Below are 27,435 nucleotides of genomic sequence, written 5' to 3' on the forward strand. Positions count from 1 at the left end.
TGAGTGGTTTGAGAATTAAATGGTTTAATACTCAGGTCCTTGTCTGTGTCTTATGGCTGACTGGTACTGACCCAATGTGGATTTTCCACCTGATCTCAGTTGTGGGCAGCTCCCCACTGTCTTAAGCTGCACAGCTTAATAGAGGCTGCACAGTGCCAGGCTGTTGTTCCTGGCAACTCAAATGGCTTCTGTCCCTATTGCATGAGTTTTGTCTCACCTCTTCAGCAGGCTCAGCCATTTTCAGTTTCCCCAGGAGAACAAGCCCTGTGCTCTTGCTGCAGGTCAAGTTTTGGATGTTTTCCCAGCTGCCTATGGCAGGGGAAGCATTTTGGTTCAGTGCCATGCTAGGGAGACCCAGGCATTTCCTCAGCCCTCCTCTTTCACCAGTGTCCATCTCCACAGCTTGGAGCACAACTGAAAAAGGCAGAGATTACAGGAGGTTGTGTGTGTCTCTCAGTGATGTTCACAGGCAGAAGATGGGATTCATCAAGAAATGCCACAGTGGTAACTGCCAGAGGAGGGCAGGGAGAGGGAGAGGAAGAGGAAGAGCTGCTTTCTGAACTCTATTTTCAAAATGCTTCCCCTTTTCCTCCCAGGTTCCCAGTCCTTCACAGCTTCTTTCCAAGGTACTGCTCCAGGGGAGCATGTCAGCCTCTTAAGGACACCTCTCAGATGTGTACAGTTTGCTTGTGGGACAGTGGAGGAGGTGGCCCTCCATGTCCTAATCACACACTACTTGCACAGATGCTCAAGCAGTCCTGCTAGGAACAGGAAAGAGTCAAACCACTGATAGCTTCCAAAACTAGAGACCCAGTGACCAAAGATCTGACAAACCAGCTCTGTTCAAGTTAACTCCTTTACTACTTGGCTACTCTGGTAATTCCTGCCAAGAGAAGCCTTTACAAAGGTGGATATTTTGCTGGTCCTACACAATCCAGAGTAAATGGGCCACTGGGGAGTGCAACCCTCTGTCTGCACACACCACTTCCATCAGCTCCTGAGGACAGGAACTGCTTTCACTGTCTGGTTTCAAACAACTGCCTGAAATGGAGAAATCTTCTGCGTCTTTAGGACAACCCTGCCCTAGGTGCTACAGCAGTACAGCCTGAGAAAACAAGAGGTCTGATCACATGCAGCCTCACAGCAGGCCAGGACACCTCAGCTCCTGGAGTAAAATTGCAGGTAAAATAATAAATTTTAATCAAAGCTACAGCTACTGGTTACATTACCTGGGCACTGTCATGGTTCATGGGCACTGCTGCTATAGTAACTATTAGATGAAATCTTAATATTAAAAAAGAGTTTCAAAGCCTTGGCTATGCAAGACTGTCACTAGTGACTCTTAGCACTTGGGCACACAGGACATACCAGAGCAGCTGGCAAGCAGGGCACAGCTGTTTGGCAGCTCTTCCACCCACACAGAGCTGCAGGAAGGTGTTCCTAGCCCAGCCAGCGCATGCCTTATGGCTGCTGCTGTTCCACTCACCTTTCTGGTGTGGGGCCCCATTTACTGGAAAAGACGAATTTAAATCTAGGAAGTGGCTAATGTAAATTGTGCATTCAGAGAGCAGTTTGTTACATACAGATCTATAGGTTTTAATGAACCAAATAATCAGAGTTACAGAGGGTTGGGCACAGGAAGGACAGCAATGCTGGGCTTGGGTGCCACAAAAATACTGGTGCCAGATGAAATTCAGTTTTCCTTGCCATGGAGGACAGGACAGGTGAGGTGACCTATGAGCCCCCTCACGTGACATGGCAGGGAAGAGCAGGGACAGCCTAGTTGGATGCAGTCCCTCCCTGCAGCTGGCACCAAACAGCAAGACCAACCACCCCAGGAGCAGCCCATGCCTTGTGACAATAACCCACCTCCCCTTTTCCCAAGGCAGAGGAGGGAGAAGTGAGGCCCTACCAGCTCCTTTAGGAGCAAGGATCAGCTATCCTGCCCATGAAGATGATGGTGTTGAGGGTAGCTTCCCGGATGAAAAGCAGGAAGGGCCTGTTGGCATTGAAGATTTTTCTGTTCATAGGGAAAGAACGGCCAGAGATGGTGACAGCTGTAGCAGCTGAGGCCTCACTGCCTTCTTCATTCACCTGCCAACCAAGAGAGAATATGGGATTAAAATACAGGCATTATGCAGCATGGAGAGAGCTCACCTTCCTCCTCCACAGAATGCAGGGGCCAGACTCGCTCCAAAGCCCAAAGCTGCTGAGAACCGAACACTGCAGGCTCAAAGCTATTTTCCCTTTAATATTTGTTTTTAAAAAGCAAGAGGAAGACACACTGGCACAAAACAAGGCTCACCTCAAGGAAGGCTTTGTGGAAAGCCTCAGACACATACAAGTCTGTGCGGCCCTCTGCAATGATACCTGAAATACAAAAATATACAAAGGTAAAACTGTGAGTTTAGAGACAGCTCAAGAAAGAACATATATCCATCCTTCATGGCCTGGGATCAGGCAGAAGGCATGGCTTCCCTAAAACAAAAACATTCTCCTCCACATGCAACTGACTGCTAAACTCAGTGCAGAACAGGAATGAGTGTCCATGGTAGACTTTACCAGAGAGTCCATCACTGACTGCAGCAACATATAAATGCTTTCATGTTCTCGTTCCTCATGTGTTGTTGCACCTACTACCCTGCTATCTAGGGAAGAATGGCTGCCCCTCACCTCTACCCTGCACTGCCCTATCTCCATATCTCACCTGGGAGTCTAGCATTTTCTGGACTGAAGAGATCTTCCAGCCCCATTTTCCTCAGCTTTTCCTTGACACTGAAGCTGTCCTCAACACGGAAGCGAGGGAGGTAGACAAAGAGAGACATCTCCTTCATGGAATCTATCCAGTCCTGCAGCTTCTCTGATGTCAAGTCTCGCTCCACTTTCTCCAACAGTGTCCCGGCACTGGGCAGGACCAGCACCATTGTGATATCGTCCCCTTTGTAAGGCAGCTCCAGCACCTGGACTTTGTCCTGGGCGATGAATGTGTAGTGGAATTTGGACTCCTGGTACATAGTTGGGACTTGGCAGGTCTCACCACTGGCTTTATGAAATATATCCAGTTTTGTATTTGGAGCTGGGAACTGTGATTTCCAGTGCCCCTAAAAAGGAGAGGGGGAAAACAAACATGAGCACCATGTCTCCTCCAGGTAAGTGTACTGTTCCCCAGTTTTGTTAGCTTAAAATATTTTAAAGCTTTTTGTTAGCTTTTGTTACCTTAAAATAAATGGTGTTGACCAGGACCAAGACAGTGAGATCATCAATACCATTTTCTGGGATCACTTCTGTAATGCGCTTCTCTGTCTTATTAGCCACCCACTCATTAATGATTTGCCTGGAAAGTTCTGGCTTCTCCTAAAGGAAGAGACAAAAAAAAAAGTTTAAACCAAGGGTTTTAAACCCCTCTTTGTACCCCTTCTGCAGGAGAAAGGTTCAAAGAGTATGTGCTGGGGGAGGACAATGGAGCTTAGGTATGACAAGTGGGGATGTGGCTGTGGTTAAGGTGAGCGGAAGTGAGAAAAGCTGCATCCCAGATTCCCTTTTGCTTTCACTCATGTCACACACACCCAGAGCAGAGAACTTCCTCTGGACAAAAGACAGGGATGGACTGGGGGGTGGGGAGGTGGAACCAAACAAAAAAGCAAAATCCTGAGTAGTTCTAACTCACTTTGAAGTTCAAGGGCCAGAGTTTTGCTCCATAAACGATTTCACTGATGTTCTGGTAAGTCTCATTAAAGCTTAAAGATTTCTCCCCGAAGAGACGATTGGCTGATACCAAATCTGAGGATTTGTTTGCTTTCTTGTAAAGGCGGCAGTTCAGCTTGGCAAAGAAGAAATGGATCTGATCTGATGTTTTCTCTGAAATGGTGTCAAATTGAAAGACCTGGACAAGCCAAACACCAACAAGGAATCTGTGAGAAGGTTCTTGTGCTCCTGGGCCCCAGAGGAAATGGTAGTGCAGCCTTTGCCTCAACAGCAACAAATTTTCAGGCCCTCAGAGCTTCACCCTCCATGTGTGGGAGCCCAAATCTATAGAAAATCAACACATCACTAGCCCAAGGCCTCCTTTGGAGAGTCCAAATGGAGGATTAAACTCTGCTTAGATGTGGAGATGCCGCTCCTCTTTCCAACACCAATTTTCTTGCTCTCTATACCCCGCCTTTGACTGGTCCCCAGCTTCCCCTTTAAATGCTGTTAAAATTAACACAGTGTTCATAACCCCCTACCACACCCCAAGATGAGCATTGCACCAACAGGGCCTAAATCTTGGGTCATACCAGGTCATGGGAGGACTCACATGTGCTAAGCCCTCCTGTGACAATGCTAAAGGCTACTCATTCCCAGGAGGAATTTTCATGGCCTGTTGGGTACTTCTGGTACATTTTTACAGGGAATGGGAATATGTAGCTATCATTTTTGCAGCCCAGGGAATTTTTTATCTGTTCCCAGCTGTCAGCTGGAAGGACAATTATTATTTGTCTACTACTATCCAACTTCAGAGATTTAAGGCATAGAAAATCCCACAGTACATTGCTCTTTATGAACCTCCAAGATCTTTGGCACTGTTTCCTGTAAGGCAAAGCTGGTGTTAGCAGCCATTTCATAGGAAAAATGGAGATTAGGAGTGCAGGTGTGTGTGGCTCAATGGGAGAAGGCTCCCCTTCCAGTGGGAAGGGCTGCCCAGAGGGGGACACACAAGTAAAGATTTTGGAGATGTGGTTATAGCTGCTCTACTTGGGCTGTGTGGAGAACCCCAAACATCATTTGTTCCAGAGGTAGGATCTGTAATGACAGCAACAGAGGGGACAAGCAGAGCAGTTTGATTTACACCTCCTCATTGCAGGGAAAAAGGCTCCTCGGGCCGAGGTCTCCCATTGGAGAAAAAGGTATAGGCAGCATCAAACCCCACACAGCAGGTAAGTTGTCAGGCGAGTCTGACATTGAATACTGGGAGTTAAATTAGTCACATGGAAGAGCCAGAACTCAGAATTACCTCTTAGTCTGGGATCAGAACTATTCCCTGAGTATAGGGCCAACAGGTGGAGGGAGAGGCTCCCCATGTACTGGCTCCCCTGCCCTGGAAGTCAGATGAACTGCAGGATCTCCCATGTGTCCGATTTTTGTCCCAAGGAAGAGAGAGAAGGAATGTCCCTCTGCCAATGGGACTTGATATCATGGCTTTTCCTGCTTTTTACATAAGGAAAAGCCTAGCTCAACCTGCAAGGAGAAAACTGTTGCCATTCCTTTCCCTCGCCTTCCAAATGGGCTTTCAGATGAAAACTGATCTCTCAAACCCAGGAATACTGGATCCAAATAGGGACTAAGGGGAAAGAGCTGGAATCTAAACAAATCCAGAGACAGGGCTTGGAGCAACCTGGTCTAGTGGAAGGTGTCCCTGCCCATGGGAGAGGGTGGAACGAGATAAATTTTAAGGTTCTTCTAACTTGGGATTTCTTTCCCAAGGCAAGAAGCCATCCTGACCCTGAGAGTAGCCATTAGCCATGATCACCTTTCCTGTCTTTCAGATCTGCTACAGGAAAAGGCTGAGGAATCTCCACCAACCTCCATGAGCTGCTGGAGGGTGTTACCACAGGCTCCAAGCTTGGTCATGGCAAAAGCTGTGGAAATGCTGAGGGGTGACATGAAGATGTTTTCCCCATTGTCCTTGGAGTCAGCCAGGTACTTGTAGAAGATGACAGCAAACCGAGAGTTGGCTTTTGATAGCTCCCAGACCCGGGGGTTGGTGGACTCTGGGAGCTTGTCCTTTGCTGGCTCTTGCCCCTCACTCTCCTGAGGGTTCTTTTCAGGGTTGCGATAGATGCAGATAGGGTTCACTGGGATGTCACGTGGCTTTGCAGTGCAGATGTCTTCCACGGTGTAGTGCTCAGGAGCAGTCAGCCCCAAGACACTGAGCAGACACACCACAAAGAGACACATTGTCCTGGAATCAGAGAGAGAGCTTAGATATGCTGCCTGTCTGTGAAACCCGTGCTGCTGCCAAAGCCCACCAGCCTGTTCCAGCCAACAACACAGTGATAGGAGCACACAAGTCTCTCCACTCCCACAGTCTTCTCCAATCATCTTTTGCCCTGGACTTGCAGTATAAACAAGGACAGATAACAGGATAAGCTTGCCTGTGAGCACACAATACTTTTAGAAGCAATACACTGAAACTAGTGTTTTCCCAGTGACCTGGGCCCCTCTTTTTTAAGAAGCAGGCTCAGCCCTGACAAGTTTGTACCAAAATGGATGATTTGAACTTTTGAGTCCTCCCCATTGGCAGGTGAGGTGGCTACAGTGTAAGGAACCTGCCAGGCTCACCTCAGCTTTACAGTACTTTTCAGTTATTGATGTAGGAGATACTATGGCAGAGAAGAAAGGTGATAAGGAAAAGGTCTCCAAGGAAGTAGGTCCCTCCATGGACCGAGCATCTCTAATCCCCCAAAAATGTACTTTATAAGCATGTATGGTGTAGCTGGTGCATCACATCAATTCCTGTCCAAAGTTCATACCACCTCAATGCAAACTGGTTGTCCTTGGTACCTAAAGAGTGCAGCAGGCTAACGGTAATTACCGTGTTCCAGCAAAAGCTGGTCTCTGAAAATCTCCCAGCAAGAGAGAGATAATTTTTATTTTCCACTTTGCTAAAGCACAATGAACCTCAGAATGGTTTCAGTTAAAAGGAACCTTAAATATCATTTGGTTACACCCCCTGCCATAGGAAGGGATATCTTTGCTAGACCAGGTTTTTCCAAGCCCTGTCTGACCTGGCCTTAGACACTTCCAGGGATGGGGCAGCCACAGCTTCTCTGGGCAACCTGTGCCAGGACCTCACCACCCTCACAGGGAACAATTTCCTCCTAAATCTCATTACCTACCAGCTCTGGCAGCAAGGTCTCATGAGCCATCCCAGGGCTGACAGAGCATGTCCTGCATGCTGTGGTCCTAAGATGCCCTTTGCATGACTGCCTTATGTACCTCATGGGAAGAAGCTCAAGCACCACAGCCACAAGTTTGGAAAACTGGGAGGGGCTGGCAGCCTGCCCAAGTCTTGCCAGCTACCGGGCACTTTTTCAAACTTGTGTCTTAAGTCAGGTAAGTCTCTGCCTGCCTCCACATACTGCCATGGCTACCAAGCATTGCCTTCTGAGAAACTAAATTAAAAGTCACCTGCATTTAGCACTGGTGACCTTCATATCTGTGATCTTCCAGTGCTGGTGGGCCAGCACCTGCTGGAGGAAAACAGGAGCAGCTCAAAGGCTGATCTGGGATGAAGGTGACCTCTGGGTTCTTCCACAACCCTCCCCCTCTTGGCCAATGACTTCATTTGTGCTCCAGTTCTCTGCAAAAGCAGAAACTACCTCATCTGGCACTAAGACTGTCTGGAGCCCCAAGGCTGTGTGATAGCACAGCAAACCAAGAGGGGCTCACTCAGGCAGTGGCCACAGCTCTCACTGGTAATGACATATAGATTATCTTGCAAAAGGTTTAGGACAGATGCAACACTACAAAGGGTAAAAAAAAAACTAAAAAGGAAGGGAAGTTAACTAATTACAAAAGTAAAAATTAACACCCAGGGCAAGAGAAAGAATATTAAGACAATTGAAAATACACCAGGAAGTGCTGTTCTTTCAAACCTTTCAATCCCACAGGAAAAGTCAGCCAGCAATAAGCCAGACACACTCCAGAGTTCTGCAATCCTGGGGCCACGAGCAGAGTCCTTCACTGCCTGCAGCAGTCCTCCGTCACCCACACTTGGTCCTGCAGCTCCAGCAGCACCAACACGCAAGTGGCCAGTTCCACCACGGAAAGGACAACCTCATCATGGTCCCTGCCCTGTTACTCCACTCACCTCCAGGGAAAGGCATGTCCTGACCCTGTCTGTAAAAGGACAAACACCTGCTTCTGTCAAGCAAGAAGAACCTTGTGGTGTTTACCATCACACAAAGTGCTGCTAATCTAATCTCATATTTAAAGGCCAAAGCACAAGAACGGGGAGGGCACCTCCATCCTCACCTTGTCCTCATTAAATAAGAAAGGCTCCCTGTTTTTACTCTGCAGTAAAGTCCCTGCTCCATAAATTCAGAGCTTCTGACACATCCAATCTTGTCTTTTACAGGCAAGAGTCCCTGCTGCTTCTTAGACCAGCTCTTTGTCATAGCATTTGGCCAAAACCCACTCCTCCTCCCTACACAGCTCTTCAACACTCCCTTTTTCCTCTGCAGCACTGACACGCAGTCCATGTGTCAACCTGGAAGGATAACAAAAGTATTCCCACAACAGCAGTTCCTGAAAGGGTTTACTGGCAAGGGGGAATGTAGAAATTAGAAAAGGTTGTACCCAGGGTGAAGCAACAAAAAGTGCAGAAAGCCAAGAAATAAGTTGCTGATTCAGCTCAAAATCAGAAGGCTCTGGGGAAACATCAAGAAACTCCCCGATCCCTCAGCTGCTGTGCAACATGGCTGGGCTATTACCAGCACACTCCATTTCCATCCTACTGTTCCATCGCTATAGGACAGAATGATTAACTGGGCTTGCAGAACCCTAGCACCCACCCTACTGAACCTACTGGGATTACTGGTAGTGGTGAGAATGTACCACTGCACCCACACACTGTGCTACACAGCCCAGCTAATGTAAAATAGCTCAAACCATTTTGAGATTAATTTAGGCTCTTGAGAAACCTTCCCCACTGCCTCACACCCCAAAACCAGAGTCCAAAGCAAACCAGCAGTGCTCTTTCACAGCCAGCAATTACTCAGGGCATCCTGACTTCATTAACTGCCCTCCACTCCACAACTGGTGCAGGCTGGCAATAAAAGTCAAGCCTGACAATTTAGAAAGCCAGCCTTAATGAAAGCTAGGGTGGGAAGACCCTCTCTAATAGAGCAAAAAGCCACTCTGGCAGCAGCTAAAATTCATAAGCTCCTACTGAAGGAAAAGAAGCTGTTTCAAGGAATTAATTAACAATGAAAATGAATGGCATCTCTTTCTCTTACCTGCCCCTGTACCTCCAGCTTTCTGCTTTTAGGAGGTAAAAGCAAATTTTTGAGAGAACAGTCCTGCTTGAGCCCAAAGCAGCTTCCCCACTGGATTTCTCTGCTCAAACAGAGCTGAGACAGCAGCAGGGGATGGTGGGAGGGGAGTAGGATGCTAAGGCCAAAGGCTGATGACCAGCTGCTGAAGGTTAAGCAAAGAACAGGAAAAAAAGAGGCAATGTTTAGTTTGAAAGAGGTCTTAAAGTTCAATCTGACAAGGGAGAGTTTGACCACCTACCCCACACGTGTGCCACATGCCCTCAGTTTTTGCCAACAGAAAATGAACTGCTTATCCCATGAAACAAACCTCAAACCCTTCAAGAGTTGGAATAAAAATTATATTAGGTATTTGTAGATCTAAGTTTAGGATCTTGTAGCTAAGCAAAATGTTTTCCCCATCTGCCTGGGACAGCCCTGTCACCTCTTTCCCCATTTCCTGAACAGACACAAGTTGGAAGAAATTGCCCCACTTCACATTCTGCAGTTTCAAATGCATCCCATCTTAAATACACCTGGAACAGCATCCACAGGGAATGGTTACAGCCCCAAGACTGAAAGAGCTCCAAGAGTGTGTGGACAACACTTTCAGACACAGGGTGGGATTGCTGGAGTGTCTGTGCAGGGCCAGGGGTTGGGCTCTGTGATCCTGGTGGGTCCTTTCCAGTCCAGGTTATTCTGTGATTCTGTGACCTTTCACTTGCACCACTGGAAAGCTGAGTATTAAAGCAGCTCCACCAGTTCCTGTCCAGATTCACAAGTCAGAGTAAGTGAGCAATACTGAATGCCATTTCTGATCCAGGATGCTCTACAACTTCTGCAGCATTGCTCCCTGAATTTCAAATCCCAAAAGCAGGCTGGCTCAGCAGGTGCTGTTTCTGGCCTCCAGTAAGAGGAACATTTTCCCTTAATGGAAATTTAATTGCAAAATGATTATATCAGTATGGGACACAGTTAAATGGGGCAGAGATTGTGGAGATAAACTGAAGGGTAATGTAAAAAATGTCCTCCATGAGAAAGGAAGAACTCACATACTGTACCTTGTTATTTCAGGTGGTTGCTGGCTTAATTTTTTGAGGTAACTGACATGCTCACAGGTCCCAGGGTTTTCAGAGTGATTAGGGATGCTCCACACCCAGGCAGACATCCCAACCACAGGTTTCCATTTACCCAGTGCTCAAAGATAGTTTAAAGCAGTAAAACCAAAAGCAAACAAATATGCACATCCCAGAGTTCCCAAGGTATTTTAATCTAGGATAGCTGAGTAAATCTATCTTTTGAATGCAGCATGTAAATGGTAATTTATGGCTTATTCAGCTCCAAGCAACAACCCAGCACTTGCATCTGAGCAGCCATCCCTAAGGAAGCACCCAAGATGGCCAGTGTCTTAATAGAGCGCAGAGCTATTCCTAAGGAAGCACCCAAGATTGCCAGTGTCTTAATACAAACTGTTAGATACCTCATTTGCTCTAATATAGAGGCTGTTTTACTCAAAAAGCTGCTGCTCTCAGACCCAAAGCAAAGATCAGAGACTCAAAATCATCCAGCACCAAAGCCTGTGGTAAGACAGATGAAGCATCACATTTTGGTTTTAGTCTCTCCCACACTTTCTGTCCTGGAGATAGGGAGTTGGAGTTCACAGTTAGGAAGAAAGAGGTTACAGAAACAACTGAACACATCCTAGCTGTAAAGAAACAGTTCTCAAACATACTTGATTGGCAAGGAGGAACATAAATTGCCTTAATTTTGTTTTGTGCTTTGGGTGTTCACTGTTTAGTTTCATGGCTATGCACAGGAAAATGTCTCTTGCACTCAGAGCAAGATGGGATCAAGGAATCTCATGAGCTAGCCTTTTCAAGATTCTTTCTATCCTGCCATCCATATCCAAAGCAAAAAAAATTCCAGCAGGTCCACTTGAGCTTGGTCTCCCCTCTTTTCCACATAAAGAAACCCAGCAAGTTTCCCCCAATCTCTCTTGATGCAGACCACCCACCACTTCATTCCACAGGGATCTGACTCTCCACAGTGCTACAGCTTCCTTTTAACAGCCGACCACTGTAGGAATTCAGCTCCCTTTTTTTTCCTTCTGAAGTGAGTCACTGCATGAGGATCCTGAATCCTCAGATTAGTGGGAGAAAGGGTAAGGAAATCATCATCAACTGAAACTGTTGTTTAGTTTTCTGCTGGATTTCCCTCTAAATACAAGTCCTTTATAGGAACTGAATGTTTCAAGTCATCCATCCAGCAAGTAAGTGTGGAAGTGTGAGGGGACCTAATAATGAGCAGTGATGGGATTCAGCCCAGCAAAACACACCTTACCTTGATCCATAGTGCCCAGGCTCAAAACAATGAAGACAATAGTAATGAACATTATGCACAAACTTGAGGGGCAGAAGGCTGTGCTTGCCCTGGAGTAGGAGAAGGAACAGATGAAGCAGCAGCTTCATCTAATTTCAAATTTACAGACAATAACTTGTTAATGACCATAAAGAGGTGTGAAAGGAGAAAACTAAACATTGTAAAGTAGACTGTGGAGCAAAACTTATTCTCACTTTAAGGCAAGTTCCAAATCAGGCTCAACATTAGACAAATGCTGCTCACTCCTTGCGCTGAAGGGTCTGGTTTGCTTCTAAGCAATTAACAAAACAGATTATTTTGAGTATCTTTTCTTATTACCTCTGGTGAAAAAGTGAAGGAGCCATTTAGTTTACAGGTGAAGTCAAAAGAGGTCAGGCCAAACCCAGAAGACCTGTGGCTTCTCCGCCATTTGGCATCTCTTATGCTCATCTCTTATGGAGCATATAGCCCAGCAGAGAACACACACACTTTGAGCTGGTGAAAATCTTATTTAGATGGTCTGACAGTCATACACCTCACACAAAATTTAGAGGAATGTACATGCATCACAGACAGAAAATAAGGGATATTTCAAAGCATTCTTCATTATCACTTAATATAAATGCTGACAGAAAAGCAGGTAAGACCTTGTAGACACTTCCATCTATCTACAAACCAAAGAGTGAATCACTTTTCCACTTTTTTTTTTGTTCAATCTGCTACTTAAAGGACTCTCAGACATTCTGTGAGAGCAACGTGAGGTTGAGTCAGCTTTAAGAGGGAGAAAAGCACAGTGAAGAGGGAAGAAATAGCATTTCATCATATGGCATTTTCTATATAACTGCTATGTATGTACAGTAGGTCTCCACTCCCTTGTTCTTTCACGCAGAGTAACACTGTTGGCTCCATAGATTTGAGAATTAAATAAAGGAGACCAATACTGATTTTCAAATCTCTGGATTCTCTTGCCTTTTGCCTCCTTCAGTGCATTCTGTCCCACTTCAGCAGAGTATCTAGAACGTTTTTCTTTCAAGTCTAAAAAGTATATTGTAGGAGTTGGATATAACATAGGGAGTTGGATATAGAGAACTTTCTTCTACTCCTTTTGTTATCTTTTTGTTTTGTTTCCCCAAAAGGTAGCAAAGCATCCAATCTTTCCTGGAAAAGATAGCAATTCCCCATATACCACTGAACATCTTCCCCATGACCAGGCTTGTATGTACAAAACTTCATAATTCCCCTAAACTTCCAAAGAATTCAATTTATGGAATTCTTCTCATACATTCTACTTCATCTCTGCTCCAATTGCGAATATTTTGGTAGTTACAAACAATAAAGATCCACAAAATCAACCCAGAGTCAACCACTCCCATGAAGGATTGAAATTTTGTTTATGGAAAAGAGAAACAGGAAAGGAAGAAAAAATAAAGGAGAAGAAAAGCAAGGAAAAACACAAGGAGAATGAATGATATTTTGTTTAGCACTGATTCATAAAACAGCAGATGGAATTTCACTTATCTAGGATCCTAATAAATTTAAGAAATAGTTCATAATCTGACTCAACAGATCTCAGTCTCCTTTATTACCTAGACTATCCTTTATTTTATTTTTTGTTAAATATACCTCTGCAGGGCACAATCACATACAATCAATACGATTGGATAATTACATGAGCTCTATCCCAAGCATATATGTACCAATGTTAAAAAGTTATTTAAAAAAAACCAAACAAAACAAACAACCCAAAAAATAAAATAAACTCCACCCAAAAAGGTGATAATGACTGCAGAATGTCTCGGGGAGACTTGTAAGGAGCTAACAAGATCAAAGAAAATTAGACTTACAAAAACCACCAAAAAAAATCATATATCAAGAAATCCCACAACTGGAAGTAGATGATTTCAAAGAAGTGGGAGCTGTCATATAGATCCCACAATTCTTCCTCCCTCCTCTCACACATGTCTTGCTTCACCTCTTTCTCCCCATAGCAACAAATACAGGGATAGAGGGTGAAGAGCTTAATACAGCACTACCAGCTAGAAAAAATAAGGAACAGCCAAGCTACACAACGGTTGCTAAGCTGACTTAAGGAAAGATCCTTTTAGCGTGGAATGGAAGCTGCTTACACAGCAAGCAGAGGCTAAAAGGGGAATAGGAATTCCTTAAAATTAAGAAAAACTCTAAAACTGATTAGTTTTGACCATGTTGATCTTCACTTACAAGAGGCTGCAGATGAACGGCATCAGTTGTGAGCTGTGCAGCAGCTGTGATGTGAACAAGACTGCTTCTTCCTCTCAGGTTGTTCCATGCATTTATTAAAGGCTGCTGCCAAATTTCTTTTTAAAAAGCTACAAATAAAGAGGTCAGTGCACACATCCAGTTGTGGGATCCATCTGATATACAATCTAGTTTGGATGCCAAAGACTTGTGAGTACTGTCTGCCACATAACTATTAAGAAAATCTTTTTAACATTATGAAGAAGCAAATAATTTCTTGAGCATCAAATACTCCACAGTATTTTCTTTTTTTTTCCACTTACAGATACATTTACTCCATATACATTCCACATGTAATCCCATCATGTCTAATGCTTAGACTGCACTATGTGTTGCTTCTGTCTCTCCCAATACTGTATTTTTCAAATTGAAGTGGACAATTGTGTTTTCCTAAAACTTGCAGGTCTTCAAAACAGTTTTTTCCTGGCATATGAAAACATCCAACCAGTATATCCAAGGAAAGCTGCCCTGCTGGATGAAGTTAGGCACCTAAACCTTCCCAACTGCTGAACACCTTGCAATTAGGACTAAAAATCATACACAAACTCACTGGAATTGCAAAGATTGCCTGGGAAAGATCATTTATTTATTCATGTTACTAATCTACAGGCATCCAATTTTGATTAAAATGACCACACATTTTAAGCATTAAATGACTCTGATGTTCCTGATGCAGACAAATTCACATTGCCATGCACTCTTTATATTAGGAAATTTCAGAAAAAGCTGCAGCCTCTTTGCTTGCCACTTCCTATGGCACAATATTACACTTGCCAATAGGAAATAAATTATAAATGTTAAGTTTGTTCTCCTCTCTCTGCTAACAAAGGCTCTACCTGCATCATATGAAGTGCTTCGAAGACTGTGACAACACTAAGCAGTTACATTCTTCTTCCTACAGAAGAATAAAGGCCACATGTTAACTGTAGAAGGACACTGTGTTGGGTGGGATAACCTCTCCCCAAATCCCTTTCTTATGTTTTAACTGTAATTAACTCTAGTCTCTGTCATCCCCTGACATTCCAACAGAAAATAATGCAGTTGGTAACTGATGACTACAGAAATGAAAATTCCCTATGAATTTTTTGACATTTTAAGTCTATTTGAATTGAGAGCAAATCAATTTGTACTACATAATAATCTGTATGTTGATTTACTACAAGTAACAACCATTCATCTCTTGGCACCATAGCTACACACAAAAGGTGGCTTAGAAGCACTGCTTCATTTTCCTCAGAAATTCAGTTTACACTTAAGCAAGGTGGATGTTTTTCTAGTTCATAACTCCATTACCATGTAGGCAACTCAAGAACTCTTGCTCCATTTTTTCTCCACCCAGGGGAATTGATTTATTGTGATACAAGAAATTAAGTTGCTGACATGCTAACTTTTTTTGCATTGTTTTTAAATCAGCAACATTAGGAGGCAGGAATGGAAGGCTGTGTTTTGGAAAGTGAATGATGACAAAATTTTAGTATGAAGGTAACACCATGCCCCAGCAGCACTGTTCTGTGTTCCTTCTATCTGTCCTATGACCAAAACCACTTCTCCACACATACACAGACAAGCACAAGAACTTGCACATTGCATATGTTTGGGTCTTTTCTCCCATTTTTGAGCAGAGAAGGTGGCTGGCACCCCCACTGTTGAGCCTCCTGAACACTGGCATAGCATTTACTGGACCATAAAAGCAGGTCTGAAAGAGCCCGTCCAGGAAAGAAACTTTATGCTGGGGGTCTTTCAGATGACTGTCCTGTAGGTCTGCTTTATTACAGTCCAAAATTATAAATGGCAATGGAAATGAAGGTTTCTGCTACTCAGACATTTAGAGATTTCTCTTTGAACCTAAAAACTTTAGTAACAAGTCTATAAGAGTTTGAGTAGCTCAAGAAAGGGAAATGCCAGCAGCTTTCTTGTATTATCAATAAAAGCCTCACTCCTGGCCCTTTCTAATACAAAATTTGCCCCACCTTACTCAGTCAATGCTCTCAAGAGACAATATCATCACAAGTTTGGTTCTTCCACATCTAATTTAATGCAATGCTAGTGTTCCACAATTTTTTTCGGTCCCAGTGGACATAGAAGTCAGTCACATTTGTAACACAGATTTATCTTTTACTGTAACTGAAGAAATTTCAATCAGTATTCAGTTTAGAAACACTTAAAAACAAGGCTTCTTGGATTATAACATTTCTAAGTTCCTTCTCCCTCTCTAAACGAGCCATTCAGTCAGCGAAGTGAATGCATGAGAGACTGAAAACACATCACAACACCTCAGATACATCTCAGTACACTGCAAACTGTATGACTAAATGGAATGATTTTCCACAATTCAATGTACGGGCAAGGCTTGACAATCATTAACTTCTGGAAATTGTTATTAGGATAGTACAGTCACACAATATGCTACACAATGTCTGACAATCAAAATGGCTATACCAGGGGAAAAAAAGAAGTATAAAGCACAAGTCTTTGGCTCTCCTTTAAAGAAAAACAGCAGTTTACCATGTTTATACAGATCCCCTGTTTGCCTACCAGTAGGGGCAATATCATATTTGTGCATCACTGAGTAATAACACCATTAGAAAAGGCAACTTCACAGAAGTTATTGGCTAAGCGAATTCATTTGAATGCTCTGTTTTGAGGCAGCAAGCTGTCACTGTTACACAATCAGGGAGGGTGGATGGGCAAGCCACAGGAGAAAAAGACACAAGAAGGGGAGGGACAGCTCAGAAAAATTACACAGAGAACTTTAGAAGAACAGGGATAAAAGTGCTGCTAGCTTGAAAGGTGCTCTGATTTGCAGAAAAGAAGTCCTGCTCTGAAATTGGACAGCATACAAGAAAGGCAGAAGAAAAAGGTTTAAACTTCTCCTATTAAGAAAAGAGAACTAGGTCACAGGACAGACAGATGAAATGTTGACAGGAGGGAAATAACACCACAGAATAAACAGATATCACCTATATACTGACTGAATCACTGACACACTGAAGCTAAACCTACCACTTGAAGCTTCCTATTCTGAAGGTTTGTCCATGCTGTCCATCTGGCTGAAACCAGTTATCAATGAGGGTTCAGAGTTCCCTGGTGCAGCAGAAAATTTAACCTACCCACTGAAGGACACAGCAGTGGCCTGACACCATGGTAATACTGCTTCTTCTTGCACAATAGAAGGAACTAAATTGCTTGATAGCCAAGACCAATTTCACTGAGGTGGCCAGGATTCCTGTATTACTGAGACAATGATAGGCTAAAGGAGTAAGTGTAGCGAGATACAGAGTCACTCCAGATATTTTCATGTTAGTTAGCTGTAAACACCAATACTGCCACTACACACAGGGCTATCTGTCCCCCACAGTCTCCCAGTTTTTTCACAAAACTAGAACATTTTAAGTGCAGTTTCCAGAAAAAACTTAAGTGCATGCACTGCATTTTGCTGTTTGATTTGTTTAATCAACTAAACTTCTGCAAAAAAAAGCAGAAAAAGGTTAAGAGGAGGAGGGGGATAAAGCAAAGTAGAAAATCAATACTGTTAGTAGATATTAAGCAAACTATTTAACAAGCCAAACTAATTTTGGGAAAACAGGGCATTCACCTGGGCATATTGATCACAACAAAGACACTATGCACAAAGTACAGCATGGAGAGCTCGATGAAGGAGAAAAAAAACCCAGTAAGGTCTTCCTTCTAATCCACAGATTTTGGAAGCATTCATCATATGTAGGCCAGCAATCTAAATAGTGCTTACTGAAAAATTGCAGGAAAATGTGGAGAAAATAATAAGCCCTAACCTGGTAAGGGAACTAGGAAACAAAAGGTAAAGGGGTTTTTGCCCCTCCAGATTTTCTTCCTAGTATTACAAATAAATCTGTAGTGTGCAACCTATCATAACCATCTTTGAAAATTAATTTTACATCCACAATTAGTACAGTCAAAAAAAGGCACGTTCTCGGCTTGTCCTCCTAGATTAGAATATTGCACTAATTATCTTGACTAAGATGAGCTCCCTGTGTTAATAAAGACACAGCAGAAAGGAGCAAACTAATTAAAATTAAGGAAAAGGCTGACCTGAGGGTCGTGCTCTGCACTGAAGGATGAGAGGGCCCAGGGCCTGCATCAGGAAAAGACCTTCATCCTCCTCATGCCCAGATCTGAGAAGGGAGGAATAGACCTGATGGGCTTCCAACTGCATCACCTCATTTCTGCTCAGCTCCAAGGGGAGTGGCTGGAATACTTGGCATCAAGTAGGAGATACAGATGGATAGGGGCAAGGGGAGATGAAGCTGTTTCAGTGCAAAGTTGATTCTTTGCAAAAAGTTAAAAGAGGCATTAGAAAAAAAGCAAGCTTCAAACTACTGTAGGCAATTAAGAGGCCAAAATTCAACTAAGAGTGAAATAAACCCATGTTAAGACACGTGGAAAGTAGGGGAGGGGGGTGTGGTGAAAAATGCTTTTATTTTCATTCAGTGCTTCTACCTCCCAAACATTTGATCACAACAGCTGCGCTCATGCGAAAAAATTCTTAAAACATACCCAATATATATACAGATATAACTATGTATATGTGTATATATATATTTATATATAAATTTTTATTTAAATAAAAAAGAAAGCTCGAATCCCAAGCCAATATGTGTATCAAATCCTTGACCAGCCAGGTCTGTAGGGCACAATCAAATTCAATGTGAAATAGTATATAAATGCGGTGCCTTGACTGGGCAAATTAAATAATTGCTACTCAAAAGAGTCTTCTGTTTGGACTCTCCTACTGGTAGGCAATAGTGAGACTGTATCCCCTCCCACCCCCCTTTTGTTCTATTTAACAATATGATGAATGCAAAGCTTAAGCCCAAGGTTGCTATAACCTCAGCAGGAGTTAAAGTTAAGAAAAAAAAACTAAAATCCAAGAAAATTTATTAACTCTTGCTTTACCCAACCAAAGCAATGCAGCAATTTATTACATAACCAGTGCTTTCCCACTTAGTAGTCTAACCCAGAAAGAAAAAATGAGCACAGGCCAAGAAGGTAGAGAGGGAGCAGCACTTGAAAAATCATTCTCAAGAGGTCTTCATATCCAGGATCTTACCTTAGTGTAGGCCAAAAAAGTAAAAAAATGTGCAGCAAGAACAAAATCTTTTAATTCAAAAATAATCAAAAGGCATGGCTTCTCCGGGTTATGCCTACAAAGCATCTACTTACAGAAGTATCAGATCTATCAGGCAAAATTTGCTTCTCAGTACTTCTGGTAAGATCTGTGCTGCACCCTCAATGGTTACTTTGGTGCAATTCTTCCCCCATGAAACAGGAATCCAGAGTGGATTCACTTCAGCCCTAACAAACTGCAGATTTGAGATACTCAGGTGTCAGATTCTAATATACAAAGACCTTAAACAATGCCAGCCTTTAAAAAGGACCACACCTTTGCAAAGACTGTCATTTGTATTTTAAATTCAGCAATTTAATCAAGAAGCTCAGGTTAAGTTCCTGGCCACAATAGGAGGAATTGTGTTAAGCATGAAGTTTGCTGCACATCTGTTGACACTGCAATTCACAGCTACTCTCCAACCCTCATTCCTTGCTCACCCTTAACTCCTACAAGGAAGTGGCTAAATTGTTTTAGTAAGGTAATAAGGAATTATGCACTGGGTATGTAATAACACCAAAATATAAGAAAAAACCTACTTCATTAAGATCATACAATTAATCAAACAGAGTATATATATAATATCTTTTTTTTAAGCCCTGGGATTCAAGGCGTCCAAAGTTATTAAAATAAAGTTCATTCACAGAACAAAAACAAATTTAATTTGAATTGCTTGCAGATACTGCTAATTTTCATTTTTTTAATTAAAAAATGCGTTAATGTGAACTATGTGCAGGATTTGTTTCTAGTAGTTGTGTTTGTGCACATTGACTCTGGACCTGCTGCTCTGCTACTGCTGCTGCTCCTGGGTTTCCCCAACCATCCCTGGAAAAAAAATACAAAATGGAAGCTGCCGACACCCTAGCAGAAGGAACTCCAGGGTGTGCTGGTCTTGCTTCATGGAGCAGATGTGGGTGTCACTCCCACTCGCTGGGAGTCATGGCCATCTCCTCCTCCCTTAGGGTCCTCCGACAGGCTGAGAGATGCCATATTGTTTGACAGGAGGCCAATGTTGTCTTGGGTCAAAGCTGATCCATTCGGAACATCACTGCTGAAGGGAAGTTGAGAAGAAAGGGGAAGTGGGTGAAAAGAAGCAATTACTTAGATTTTTTCCTTTATTTTTAAGCAAGAGAACTTCAGTGTACACATTCCAGAATATTTAACTTACCTAATAATAATTTATCTTTTTTTCCCCTAATTCTAAAAATACAAAAAATTGTTTTGATTTCATTACTTTCACAGCACCATATAGAAAAATTAGTTCCTGCCCTGGAGGTCTCAATCTGATTGTGCAGCACAGAACCTCAGAACAGGTTGTAAAAAGAAGGTGCAGACTTCATCAGCAATAGTGTATTTATTCAGAAAATGCTTATTCTGAATAAATATTAATATTTCAAACTGCTCACATGAAGTTACGTAAACATCCAAGCTTCTCTGCTTAGTGCTGTCTTGAATACATGTAGATGTTTATGGCTGCTTGAAAATACTTGCTGTACAGACTTCCAGCACTCCCAGCCAACATCTTATTCCAGCTATTAAATGTGAACCAAAATCAATCCCAGCATCTACACAGATAGAAGTCCACCGACAATTGAAAGTGAACTTAGTTTCAAAGTGTGTGCCTTCCTAAACAATATCCACATCATAAACCTTAGCCGGATGGACTATCTTTCACATTTGGGAGATTATTTTATTTGAAACTAAAACAGCAGATAAGGATCTATTTTCTTTCCAGGGAGGCTGCATAACTCCTGCTTCTCCCTACTAATCATCCAATACTGACTAGACAGATTCCTCTCTGACAGACACTGCAAGTCTTCTGTCGCATTAATTTATATACAGTCTTATCCCAGTCACCTACTCCACAGCTGGAGAGACCCTTAATTCGTGCCTGCACTATAAAGACATGATTTGTATTCTCTTTTCCTAGTAGATGCTTCCTCATATCATAGTTGATGTGAGGCAAGGGTAATTATTCAATAGGAGTGCAGCCCTGAAGAAGTCTCCTATTACACAAAGATACGTTCAAGGCCACGTTACCTGAATGTCAGTGTAAGGTCCTCAGCTGGAACCTTGTTTTGTGGTTCTAATTGTCCATTTTCTGTCTGTTTAGCAGTGCCCAGCTTGTTTTTCATATCCAGTGAAGACTGGCTCTCCTTTAAAGAAAGGACAGATGAAAAATTCTTTTAAGAGTGTGTTGAAAGAATTGGAGACTTCATCCCTTAGGGATGATGAAGAACACCCGTAAATTGCAACCATAGTTCAACCCACAAAAGCCATGAGACAAAACCAGACTTTAAGATATGCTCATCCTTTCAGGACACAGTATTTTCCAAAAGGAAGGGATGATTCTTGTAACAACAACCAAAGGCCACAGACTGTAACAGCACACGGACTGCTGAACACTAGCTTGTATGTGCAGATGATGTTTCCTATGTTAAAGCAGTTTATAGAACTCATGGCATGGTGACCTTGGAGACAATTTGGTTTCCATCAAATTCAACACCACACTTATTTCAAATTGTGCCAAATTAACAGCATTTTAAAGTGGCTACATTAAACTTCATGAAGAAGACTCAAAAAACTCCTCAGGACGTTTTGAAGAATAGAGGTTATGAGGAAGATGGATAACTCCAGCTGTGGGCATCCAGCAGGGAGCCTTTTCTGCCAGGGTGAAAGAGCTGCAGCCAGGTACCTAGCTGTCCACTCCATCTCTCTGCCTCCCATACCCCCAGCACTCACCATGCTCAGCTCACGGGTTCGCTTCCCAATTTCCCTTTCCACCTGGTGCAGTTCCAAGCTCAGCTGCTCACTTGAGATCATCCCAGGCCACTTGGGAGGTGGGGGTGGGGGTTGTGGTTGGCCTGCCAGGGTAGTCACCTCTCTCTGCAACAGCAGCCTGTTACTAACAGCCTAAATGCATAAAGCCAAGCACATACACAACTGAGCACACGACAGACCAAGCACAGACAGCTCTAAGGCCATAATTCCAGAGTATTGCTCATTTACAAAACCAAGGTCACTTCTCACCACACTTCACAATGTCCCAACTGAAATCACTTCCAACACAAGTTTCAACATATTTCTGTATGCATGAACAAGTATTTTAATTTTTAAACAAGTAGTATTAAATACCTCTTACTGTCATAAATTTGCATGTGTTTTCTTACATACCACTCCCTTCTCAAAACTATGACTAAGCCCATGAACAAAAACACTGCTCTCAACTGAGCTCTATGTTCAACAAAAGAGAACTGCAGATAAGCAAGTCTGCTACTTTATTTACAGCAGTAGAATTTATCTAATTCTACAGCAGAGACAATTATTACATCATCTTGAGAGATGTAGTTGTCAATATGTAGGTCTCTACTGACCCACACTAGAACACAGGAACAGAGAGGGGCAAGTGACTATGGTCATTTACAAGTTGCAAGTTACTAAAAGCAGTAGCCATGCCAGCCATTGTAAAAATCTGCTAATACTTGCAAATCAGTTCTGCAAGTGTCTGCTCTGCATTTAAATACATCATCTTGTACTCCACACAACCCAACACCTGGCAGGTCTTTAAGTAGAAATGCTCATGCAATGCAAAAGCAACATGATCTAGTTCTTCATGCTCTGGCTGAATTGATTGCTGCAACCTTGTAATAGGAAAACCAATGAAGACTCCTTGATTTCCAGTATCTACAGGTAGCTTTAAACACAAGAGATAAAATGAAAGCTGTTCTTACTCAAAATAACTGACTGATTCTGCAAAATTCATATTATGGCAAAATCAAGCCTCAACATTCAGCTCTGTAGGATTTAACAGACACACCCACAACAATGATGAGCAGAAGGCCTCTTACAGGTTTTGCAGCTTTCCAATACTCTTGTATTATGGCAAAAGCAGACATACAAGATGTAAACATTTTCTCCTCTCATTCCCAATCAAGAGCACAAGAACACAAGCTATGTTTCAAGTAACTAACAAATGCATATTACTGCAACTACTGCTGTGATTTAATTGTGAGCTCTTAAACTAATCTGCAATAGCCCTCCTCTGTAATATGTGTTCTTAACTAAACCATAGCTTCAGCAGAAGTTGCTATACACTACTTATAGCAATTTCTTCTGGGAAAATGTTAACACAAATAGTTGCTGAGGTACCTAGAACAGTTTTCTGGTAAATATTTACTGATTTTTCCTCAGAGGAGAAAAGTAAAGCTTTCTAAAACCATTCATTATGGCTTGATATTTCTCCTTCTGTCTCACAAAATCAGAAGATTTCAGCTCATTAACTCTTTTACAAGCACACACTCATCTTTCCTTATGCTACAACTATGTTTCTTCTAAGCGAGGAGGCATAAAATATTAAGTCTTAATTTTTCAAACTAAATATATTACATATTTACTTCCTTGACTCTTGTGGTTTGTGCTGCTTAAGAAGAAACAGGTACAAACACAAAGCTGTACACAAAACAGATGAAGCTCATGGCTTTCTGTACAGAAAATGAGACATTTTCAACAGCAGTAAAGCCAAGAAGAACAGGCACCTACAAGGTGCCTCCTGCAAACCACAAGTTTGCCTCCGAGTCGAACAGAGGGGGAGTGAGAAAGAGAATGTCAGCAAACAAGATTGAGCACAGACTGCAGATTAAATATGGTGTTGATGTGCACATGGAGTGTGGTGGGAAGTTTCTCCTGCTAAGCAGAAAGGCTGACACTTGCACCACAGCCCTAATGCCTGGCATTACAGGATTAAGTACTGTTACTGAGCATCACTATAAAGGTCAGCCAACGAAAAGCCTTACCAGCATCATCTCTCTCCATACCACCCACCCTGTGCTGCTCGAAATGCTGGTACCAACCTCCAGTCCCCGCATTTGTGTCTGCTGGCTGATCTGATGGTCAACTTGCTGCAGTTCCATGCGTAGCTGCTGCTCTCGTTCAGCTGAGGGCAACTGCTTCCCATGACCAGCCACATCTGACATGGACAGTCTCTCCCTTTGAGATTGAGATTAATGAGATTTAAAAAAAAAAAAAAAATCTTTATTCAAATGGCACAGAAAAAAATAGAAAAAAGAAAATTTAGAAAAAGGCAAAGAAAAATAAATCCTACCTGTCATTGAAACGACCCTGAGAAGGTATATTTTGATGAGGAGAATATGGAGAGCCTCCCCAGCCACTGTGGGTTTCGTAAGGACTGTAGTCTACCAGGGAATAGAAGAAAACCATGTTGCATTACTACAAAATCACCCTTTCAGTCATTCAGCCAACACAGAACTAGACAGAGAAGAAGAAAGGCCAGCCCTCTAATTATGAAAGGTTCAACATTTCTTCTGATTAAATGAACACAGAAATACTCTCTGTGACTGGTCTTACATGTCTAATACTGTAACAAACAGTTAGACTCTTCTTGTACATCTAAAAGTTTGCGATGGCCTTCCAAAGTCTGAGATTGTGAAGGACTTCAGATACTCACGCAGATGAACAAACACAAAACAAAACTTACAGACATGATGACTGCAGCTATTTTTACTACTGAAGTTCTTAAAAATCTCAGGAGTTCATTGATAATTCTGAAATACCTAGGTAACTACAGTTTAACAATTAAGTTTTCAGAGAAGTCAGAATTCTACCTGTAGTAAAGTCTAAAAAATTACTGCCTGAAAAAGCTAGAAGCAAGATTGGGGGAATATAATAATCAGATATTTTCTTAAGGTTATTATTCAGTGCACCTCAAGAAAGAGACAATCTTATGAAGCAAGACAGAAAGCCATATTATACATGTGATTGGAAAACAGATGTGTTGGAAATGAACTACTCCTATTTTTTTGCTTTGCCTGACAGTACACGAGACAATGGCTGCATTAAGCTTGCAGGACCAGCTACCCATAAAGTAGGAGAGCAGCAGTACAGTACTTTATCAAGATGGTTTTTCATTATATGTATTTGGGAAAGTGCTAAGCTTCTGGATTCTGCTGGTACAGATTTAAAGTAAGTTTCATATCAGAGGGACTGGCAGAACAAAGTAATTTCTTCCAAACAGCAACAACAGATCACTAACAAATATACAATGTAAGCACAAACATGTCATGGAATCATTGAATATCCCAAGCTATAAGTGACATGTAAGGACCATGGAGTTCAACTCCTGGCCCGCCACAGACACCCCAACAATCTCACTCTGTGCCTAAGAGTACAGGCACAAACACTTCTAGAGCTCTGGCAGTCCTGGGGCTGTGACCGTTCCCTGGTCAGTGCCTCACCACCCTCTAGGGAAGAACCTTTTCCTGATATCCAACCTAACCTTCCCCTCACACAGATCCTATCACTGGTCACTAGAAAGAAATCAGGGCCTGCCCTACTGCATACCCTCAGGAAGAAGCTGTGGACTGCTATGGGGTCTGCCCTCAGCCTCCTCTTTGTTCAGACCAAGTGATCTCAGAAAGCTGTGGCAACCTTGTTCTGAATTCAGTCTTCTCAGTTTAACCTTACCTGAAGTTATTTTAAGTGGCATTAACACACACTGTAGCTGTATTTCTAAGACAAGATAGAAGTTTACAGGGTTTGTCTTCAACCTGTACAACACTGTGGCAGTAAAGAAAACAGCAACAGCCAGCAAAATCCAAGAGCACAGATCCTACCTGAAATGATGGATTTGGTGGCAGCTCCCTGAACTGCCAGGGCCTGCATGGGCCCAGAGTTCTGGTACACGGCTTTGGAAGTACGAGAGATGGCCCCAAATCTTGACACGGTAGGTCGGTCTCCAAATGGAATGAGGTCATCGTCCCCTGTCTCAGCTGCTCGTCGCTGCATGTCCAGTCGCTGCTCACGCATGGCTTTACTATCCACATTCTGGACAAGACATGGAAAAGGCAGTCAAAAATTCATTCAGAAAGTAACAGGATCACATTCTTTTCACAACAATTTGGTAAGTGCAGTAAGTTTCTCTTGTATTCTCTATTCCCTTCACTTTTCAACTAGTTTTCCTATTCTTCAGTTTCTAACTCCACTGTCTCCTTGATGGTCTACCTTAAGATGACCATTACTACACCACAGTGAAAAAGCTGCAAAATTAATTGTGATCGAGTCCAGAAGAAGAGAGCAGTAGCAAATGGAAACTGAGACAGAGGAAGTCCAATGGGAAGAAAACAGGGAAAAAACCTCCCCCTTACAGAAACCCAAAGAGACCAGTGAGCATGTCTGAGGACTACATCTTCTTTCTAGAATCCAAAAGAAATTTCTCTGAAGTCCATTGTTAAGAATTGCATCACCTAACAGCCTACAAATGACTCAGAATAGGAATTTTTCAGTACCGCACTTACTTGGACATGTCTAGTATATTTTTTCAGGCATTTTTCATTTAGCAGCAGTACTGTTTGGAACATCCTGGTTTCTAACTGAGTTTCAGACTCCAACACCTTAATGGGTCAGCAAATGAAGAGAGAAAGTGTTCACTCTCTCCTCAAAGAGCTGACTTAAATAGGAAAGCTATCTGTTGGCTACCAGAAAATGTAAAATGATAAGAATTGCCAAATCAAGTTAAGACTTTGCTAAAGAAGTAAAACTGTACACAGTAAAATACACTGTACCCAGTAAAAAAACTGTACACAGTAAAAAAAGAGCAAGGTCAATGGGGCCACTAGACCAAGAAAATTATCTGAAGGCTACAACCTTTGGTACAGTTCAGTATTAAAATAAAACTCTGCAAGCTTTCAGTAGGGATAAGGATTGCTAGGAACAGTGGACATACCCAAGGCAGGAATAAAGGGGTGAAAATGGCAGTAACAACTAAGTTGGAAGCTAAATTCAAGAAATGTAATACTTAGAAATGAAAACCTTATGGAAAATTTACTTTGGAATCCTGGAAAAAAAAATTACTTTTTAATCTTTAGGCCATAGGATGCTCGTACCAATTTTAATATACTTCTATTTACTCAGTGAATCTGCATGTCATCTGCAGAATATTCAGCATTATGCACTCTCAGATGATACTACTCCTTCAGGTGACACACAGTCCTTCAAAAAAGGAATTCAGTAAAGGTCTCCTGATATTTTTTCCTGTGAGGGGACAAAAACTGAAAAGCAGCAGAGATCCCATTTCGCTGATCTGAAAATTAGCTCTGGGGCAGAAGAATACTTCGTTTATCCTTGAAAAAGGAGGTTACTTCTCCAGAACCTTATTACTTCTCTTAACTGAGCTGCAGGTTTTTTGCACAGTTTTCTAGCAGCAGGGATGAAAGCCAAGACCTGTTTATCATTCCTGGATGCTGCAACTTGGACAGCAATGAGCTGATTCCAAGTAATCTCAGTAGATCCCCAGGTCAAACATGGCAGTGTGATAATTCCAGGCAACCACACTGTGTAGGACTGAGAGCAAGAGGACAGGTTAAAATGCCAAAGCTGCAGATGAAATGCAGATTTTTGCTCTGCTTTTTTTCAGGAGAAAGCCTTCTTTTTGGGTCCATTTCCAGCTGTGGCTTCAAGGTTTTAAAAGGAAAGCAATTCAGCAGACAGAAAAAAGACAAATTTAATTCCAATGGGGCAGAGATAAAAAGGGGAGCCTTTTTGAGGATAAACTAAACAAAAAAATCCTGATTTAATTAAGTGGTTGCAACTGGTGAGCATCTGTCCACTGAAGAATAAATTCTGATTAGA

At 42.4% G+C, this 27,435-nt stretch overlaps 2 protein-coding genes across 16 annotated transcripts in view; both read right to left on the reverse strand.

Moving 5' to 3' along the window:
• SERPINC1 (serpin family C member 1) lies at positions 1–17,977 on the reverse strand. Of its 2 annotated transcripts, none has more exons than XM_015635709.2 (7): positions 9,000–9,127; positions 5,563–5,941; positions 3,668–3,883; positions 3,217–3,354; positions 2,708–3,101; positions 2,306–2,370; positions 1–2,094 (listed from the first exon to the last, which is right to left on the reverse strand). In XM_015635709.2, exons 2-7 carry the CDS (start codon positions 5,935–5,937, stop codon positions 1,921–1,923), a joined length of 1,362 nt encoding a protein of 453 aa, XP_015491195.1. In that variant the 5' UTR covers positions 5,938–5,941; positions 9,000–9,127; the 3' UTR covers positions 1–1,920. The 2 variants fall into 2 exon arrangements, with proteins under 2 accessions (XP_015491195.1, XP_015491196.1); XM_015635710.3 differs by lacking the exon at positions 9,000–9,127 and adding an exon at positions 17,718–17,977 and having other exon boundaries at positions 1,572–2,094.
• A 100-nt stretch (positions 17,978–18,077) lies between these two features.
• The window catches only part of RC3H1 (ring finger and CCCH-type domains 1), a 57,940-nt gene continuing 48,582 nt past the window's right edge, over positions 18,078–27,435 (reverse strand). For 5 of the 14 annotated variants that reach the window (XM_015635674.3, XM_015635675.3, XM_033516487.1 and 2 more), the window contains exons 15-20: positions 25,422–25,632; positions 23,894–23,984; positions 23,643–23,778; positions 21,535–21,705; positions 20,833–20,948; positions 19,690–19,843 (exon numbers count right to left, since the gene is read on the reverse strand). In XM_015635674.3, the coding sequence (XP_015491160.1) occupies positions 19,690–19,843; positions 20,833–20,948; positions 21,535–21,705; positions 23,643–23,778; positions 23,894–23,984; positions 25,422–25,632 (879 nt within the window). Of the gene's footprint in view, positions 19,844–20,832; positions 20,949–21,534; positions 21,706–23,642; positions 23,779–23,893; positions 23,985–25,421; positions 25,633–27,435 lie in introns of all 14 variants that reach the window. The other 9 variants (XM_033516488.1, XM_015635681.3, XM_015635678.3 and 6 more) reach the window with 5 other exon arrangements.

Source organism: Parus major, chromosome 8, assembly GCF_001522545.3.
Source record: "Parus major isolate Abel chromosome 8, Parus_major1.1, whole genome shotgun sequence".
NCBI lineage: Eukaryota > Metazoa > Chordata > Aves > Passeriformes > Paridae > Parus > Parus major.

Excerpts from the sequence above, each read along its gene's own strand:
- SERPINC1 (XM_015635709.2), bottom strand. The coding sequence starts at position 5,937 with ATGTGTCTCTTTGTGGTGTGTCTGCTCAGTGTCTTGGGGCTGACTGCT. Across the intron at positions 3,884-5,562 it reads CCCTCCAGCAGCTCATGGAG|GTCTTTCAATTTGACACCAT; the intron begins GTTGGTGGAGAT and ends TGGCTTGTCCAG. Across the intron at positions 2,095-2,305 it reads TCCACAAAGCCTTCCTTGAG|GTGAATGAAGAAGGCAGTGA; the intron begins GTGAGCCTTGTT and ends CTTGGTTGGCAG.